General features: G+C 38.4%; 1 protein-coding gene across 1 annotated transcript; it reads right to left on the bottom strand.

Moving 5' to 3' along the window:
* Positions 1 to 259: 259 nt before the first annotated feature.
* On the bottom strand, positions 260 to 2,547 carry LOC104779974 (uncharacterized). Its single transcript, XM_010504417.3, has 7 exons — positions 2,179 to 2,547; positions 1,552 to 1,826; positions 1,356 to 1,460; positions 1,130 to 1,216; positions 986 to 1,044; positions 709 to 862; positions 260 to 616 (listed from the first exon to the last, which is right to left on the bottom strand). The coding sequence occupies exons 2-7, from the start codon at positions 1,810 to 1,812 to the stop codon at positions 545 to 547; spliced, it is 738 nt and encodes a 245-aa protein (XP_010502719.1). The 5' UTR covers positions 1,813 to 1,826; positions 2,179 to 2,547; the 3' UTR covers positions 260 to 544.
* Between the last annotated feature and the right edge of the window lie 3,453 nt (positions 2,548 to 6,000).

Here is a 6,000-nt window from a genome sequence, read left to right as displayed (position 1 = left end):
ATTTGTGGTGTGCAAAAAGTCATTAATGTTTAGATTAATCATTTCCTTTGAGTTTGAGCTAAAAAAAAAAGATTATTCATTTCCTAATTTTGAAAATTGTCTTTTGACTTATTATATAATCCACAATACATTATTCTTATAATGTTCGATCATCTTTGGCAAATACAATGAGTAATTTTTTTGGCTTCGAATGGACCTCGATACTTCGATAGGGTGTGGAAAATTCGAACAAAATTATACTCACAAAGGAGACAAGACATGACATTGAAGAACATGTATATTATGCATAGAGATTATACTTTGCATACACACAAAAAAAATAGAGATTGTAATACACCAAAATAATCTGCAGACCGTCTAACTCAATCTTTGACATATCAAAGTCTTGCAAAAGCAGAACAGATAATCCATATAAGACCAAGTGCAACATGACCTAACCGGACTAATCATGAAAAAGAAAAATAATAAATATATGAAACCGGTTTAGCACATCAGAGTATCAGACCATCTTAGCAATCCTAACCATATATACAGCCTAAATTAGCTAGGGCGCCAGCTTCTGGGCACTCTTGACTGCTCTTACATAGAAATGCAATCTCCATAACATGATGTTGTCCTGAAGAAAACACAGTTCGGTTGAAATGCTGTTAGTGTTCCATTTAAACTTACCAGGACCAGAGAATCAATAGACTACGCATTGTGACTTACCGCCTTATCCAGGTTGACTATAACCTTATCGTTGAAATCTCTGCCATATGATATGTCATGGTTTCCTACTATTTCAGCGACACGGTTGAGATTTCTTTCAGGCAGCTCCTTGATTGAGTTCTGAAGCTCCCGAATTTCACCATGAGTCATAGGTCTGTTGAGTTAACGACAATACATAAGCAACCAATAACAAAGAATGCTATCATTTTTATAAGGTAAACTCTTTAGCTGATCATATAATGGCACTAACTGAAGATCAATTAGACAACACTTATACCTGCAAGTGGCCACAACATCGTCAAGAAGATTCTCGAGCTCCTGCTGCATATTGTCCAGCTTTCAAAAAAAAAAACATATTAGATGTTTGATTTTTTCCGCAAGCTAACAATGTACAGTAGATTCAAAAGTAGAAGTTCATTACTTTGGACAGCAGAATACTAGAATACTGGGACGTTATGTTCTTGACCATATCAGGGTCAGAACTCAGAAGTAGCTGAATGTCATCTTCCTGAAGGTCATTTGAGAAAAGAAGAAAAAGAGAATAACACAACACCCGATTACAACAACAATGCCATGATGGAAACACAAATGTGTATGTTTCAAGCAAGTGGATTAACAAAAATGTAAGTAAAAAGTAAAAGACATACTCTCTCCCTTCCGGATTCTTCAGGAACGAAATTGCTCGGTGAGGATGACTGACATTTGTTCCCTAGCTGTGAAATCAGGTACATAGAGCTCACACATTCCTGCATCTGCAAACCAAATTACAATGATATCGAATACTCCTTCATCATACTAGCAACAAAACCATATCAGAAAAGTGGAACTATGATGTTAATGTACCTCATCAACTTCTGGAGTTAGATTCCTAACACACCGCCTTAACAAGACATTCAACTTCTCTTTCTCGAAATTGGACATCCCAGCTCCTATAACACTCTCAGAATGTCTCTCACTGGCTTCTTGTTGTTGATCATGATGAGAAGAGATCCTCTCACCTTGAGACAAAAGCTCAGTTACTTGAGATCTGTAATTAGTAAAAGAGTCTGCTCTGTTTCTTTGGATTCCAGGTGACAGAGACGCTTCTGCTGTTCGTTTACGCATAGCTTCAATAAACACTGCAATGTGCACACAACACAATTTGAGAAAGAAAAAAAAAACAAAACTTGATAAAGCTATCATAACACCACATATACCATGTATCAATTGAATCTATAATCAAACCATGAACACATAATAATATAACTATGAATTTATAAAAACCCTAGAATTTCTGATTACACAAGTTTCAATCCAAAACTTCGCAAAAAAACTATGAATCTTAGAGTGCGAAATCGAATTGCAAATCAAATTTGAGAAATTTAGCGAACCCAATCGAGAATCGGAATCTCTACAGTGATAGGAATTGAAACGACGCTTGAGGGGAAAAAGGTAAGGGAAGGACAAAGATCAAGGAGACGCGAAACTCACCGTGAAAATATTGTCGTCGGAGATTATTGTCGCCGGCGATTCTAATTGACGGAGAAGCCGAAAAGGTTAAAAAGTGATTTCACGCTAACAATGCAGTGATTAACGTGTTTATGGAACACGTAAGTAGTGAGTCATGGGCCAATCATAAGCTTACGTTATGAATTGAGTATGATTGGGCCTCAATTTATATAGGCCTTAATGTTTTGAGGTCAGTTTTATTATAAAAGTACAACGCTGTTTGTTTGGTGTCAAGCGCGTAAATGGTTAAAACGGTGAAAATATTGAAACTGAGATATGAATGATACTAAGAGAGTAAGAGGCGACGGTGATGTAAGTGAAAGTCTAAAAATCTAAACTATGATCGACCCTATTCGGAAACCTTGTCGACACATATCGATCAAAAGTACAATGCTAGCGTTTGATATTGGAGACGCGCCCATGCAACTAACTAAAACTGTCGCTAATTAAACCAGCGACACCAACGACCGATTTAGAATCAAATAGATATTGCCAACAAAAGTCGCGGTCGCTGATTATCGGTGATGAGAGATGTGACGTTGAAAAAAAAAAAAAAGAGATGTGACGTTGAAATTTCTAGTCACTCCTTTTAATAGCACGACAAGAAGAAGAACATGGTAGATAAAACAACTTAAATGAGTATTCAAACATATATACTAGGTAACTGGATTGACAAACATATATACAGAGATGTGACAAAGGTATTATGGGTGGTGTATTGAATAGTATTTTATATGGTTTGAGTTTTAACATCAAATCCTCAAAAAATATTCAATAATAGTGGATTTTGAAGTAATTAGTTCAATAATATTTGATTTCATTAGACTTAAAAAAAAATCATGATTGAATAACATAGGATTTGTAAATTGTACACAAATCACTTAAAATGATAGATTCAATACACATTTTTAACTCCTGTTTTTGGATTAAACATACTATTATTTTTATTATACTCTCTTCATGTTTTTTTTTTTTTTTTTGACATTATTTGCCTTTTATGGTATGTGTTGAAATTCTTTAGCATCTTTTTCTTATGATATCTTATACAATAATAAAAAAAAAAGTTATTCAAAACAAGCTATGGAATATTAACATGTAGCATTATTCATTTGTGACATTTGTATGTTCTTCTCAAATTAACGAAAATTCTAACAGCTCATACTCAGGCTTTAACAACCGATCAGCAGTAAGCTTATTAACATTCATCAATGATTCGTAGGCTATATTTTCCCTCAAGGTAACTGCAAAATTCTTCAAAATCCCAAGCTCGCTCCATATTCTCTTTCGGGATTCGAGTGACTGGATTTTTAGCTATCAGAATCCGCTCAACGAGTATAAAGCAATAAAGTGTTTGTAAGTTTTAGATTAGAAGAAGAAGAAGTAGAATCAGAAGAGCATAAGAGAATAGAGTTTGCCGTTTTGAGCTTAGGGAGAGAGAGAAGTGTAAAAGTGTAGAAGAAGAAATTATTATTTCTCTCTTGATATTGATATGGTTCCTAGATACAAGCTAATTATAGATAATTGTAGAGAGAATATTCTAAGTAGATGCTGTACACAATTATACATAATGATAGTGACATCCCTTTTTAAACTAAACATGTGATCTTTATTTGACTTAAGCTTCCCACTTGTCTCAAACTCGCCAACGTCTCTTTAAGGAAGGATCTAGATGTTCCTTGACCGTTTGAGACTTCTCATCATGGGCTGGACTCCTTAAGACATGGCATGGTACGGATGGCCCATCTTCTTGTACGGACGGTGGTTGTACGGACGGTGCAGTACGGACAGTGTGGTACGGACGGTGGTTATACGGACAGTGTGTGTATGAGTTCTCATACTCCCCCTCAAGCTTAATCGAATTGAAGTCGATAGAGCTTGGACATCACGAACACCCACCTCATTAAAAACCTTAGTATAGAAAACCACTTGGGAAAAACTATACTTAAGGGAAAAAGAGTGTAGGTGCCATGTGAGGGTACTCATGGCCGAGTGAGGTCTTTAAGACCAAGTTTAGAATGGATATACTCACACACTTGTGGACTAGGTGCCTTGGTGAGAGTGTCAGCAAGCTGTTCAGAGCTTTTGGTGTGGCAAGGGAGAGTTACACTAAGTTGAATTTGTTCGCGGACCTTATGACAATCAACCTCGATGAGTTTTGTCCTTTCATGAAACACGGAGTTAGTAGCTATGTGTATGGCCGCCTCATTATCACAATGCATAGTGATAGGTTTTGGTGATTTAACTCCAAGATCCTTCAGTAGGGCTTTAAGCCACATCAGTTCGGTAGTCAGTTTCCGCATGGCCCTATAATCAGCTTCAGCACTTGAAAGTGATACCACCTTTTGTTTCTTGCTTTTCCATGTGACAAGGTTGCCTCCAAGGAATGTGCAGTATCTGGTGGTTGATCGACGGTCTTCACGGTCGCCGGCGTAATCAGCATCACAATATCCCACCAGTTCCGTGTTCTCATTGCGTCCCATCCAGATTCCTTGTCCCGGTGCACCTTTGATGTATTTGAGGATCCGGTTCACCATGTTCCAATGATGGACAGTGGGGTTTTGCATATGCTGGCTAGTCTGGTTCACAGCAAAACAAATGTCAGGTCGAGTAATAGTAAGGTATATGAGCTTACCTACTAGTTGTCGATATCGTGTGACATCTTCAAATGGAGCCGCCTCAAGCTCCCCCTTTCCTCCTGCTTTATAGTTTTCTTCAAGTGTTGTTGTCACAGCCTTTGAACCAAGTTGTCCTGCTTCAGTTAAGAGATCAAGTGCATATTTTCTTTGTGATAAGAATAATCCCTCATTAGTGCTATATACCTATATCCCAAGAAAATACTTAAGTTCTCCAAGGTCTTTAATGTCAAACACTGATTTAAGGAAATCTTTAGTGTCTTGAATCCCTACCTTGTCACTTCCAGATATGATGATATCATCAACATATACTAGAATGACTAAAATACCTTTATCACTTGGTAGTGTGAAGAGGGTGTGATCAGCTTCTGATTTGCGGAAGCCTCTCCCAAGCAATGTAGTGCTTAGTTTGTGGTACCATGCTCTTGGAGACTGTTTTAAACCATAGATGGCCTTGTTGAGCTTAAAAACTTTCCCGGGGCCAATGGTGTCTTCTAGGCCGGGTGGTGGCCTCATGTAAACCTCATCTTCAAGTTCCCCTTGTAAGAACGCATTCTTAACGTCCATTTGCCAAAGCTCCCAATCCAAGTTAGTGGCCAAAGATATGACAACTCGAACTGTGTGTAGTTTGGCCACTGGAGCAAACGTATCAAGATAGTCCTCCCCATACGTTTGTGTAAACCCACGTGCAACCAGGCGGACCTTATGACGTTCAATCTCCCCGTCACTCTTGTATTTGATAGTAAAGATTCATCGCGAGGTGACCGCCTTCTTTCCTTTGGGTAAGTCAGCTTCATCCCATGTGTGGTTTTTCTCCATGGCCACTTTCTCTGCATGAACCGCATCACACTATACCTTGTGTTCCTTAGCCTCATCATAAGTTTGTGGGATCCAATGCTTATCAATTTGGTCAAGGAAGACTTGGTGTTCCATAGGGAAATGCGCAAGAGTTCACACAGCTTGAATAGGATGTGCAACGGCCATGTTGTTGTAGTACACTCGAGTGTTCTTCCAGTTAGACGGATCAAACTTGAGACGCTGGCTCCGTCGTAGTGGTATGACTTCCTCATGGCCATCATTGTTTTGGGTAGTTGGTTCCTCAGGTTGGCTTTCCTCCTCGAGTCTTTGTGATAGTTCTTCATTGGACTCGGACGGATCACCGGAGGTGGGC

Source organism: Camelina sativa, chromosome 4 (assembly GCF_030686135.1).
Source record: "Camelina sativa cultivar CO46 ecotype springtype chromosome 4, ASM3068613v1".
NCBI lineage: Eukaryota > Viridiplantae > Streptophyta > Magnoliopsida > Brassicales > Brassicaceae > Camelina > Camelina sativa.
Note: the sequence above shows the minus strand (reverse complement) of the source record. Positions and strands in the feature narration are given on the sequence as shown.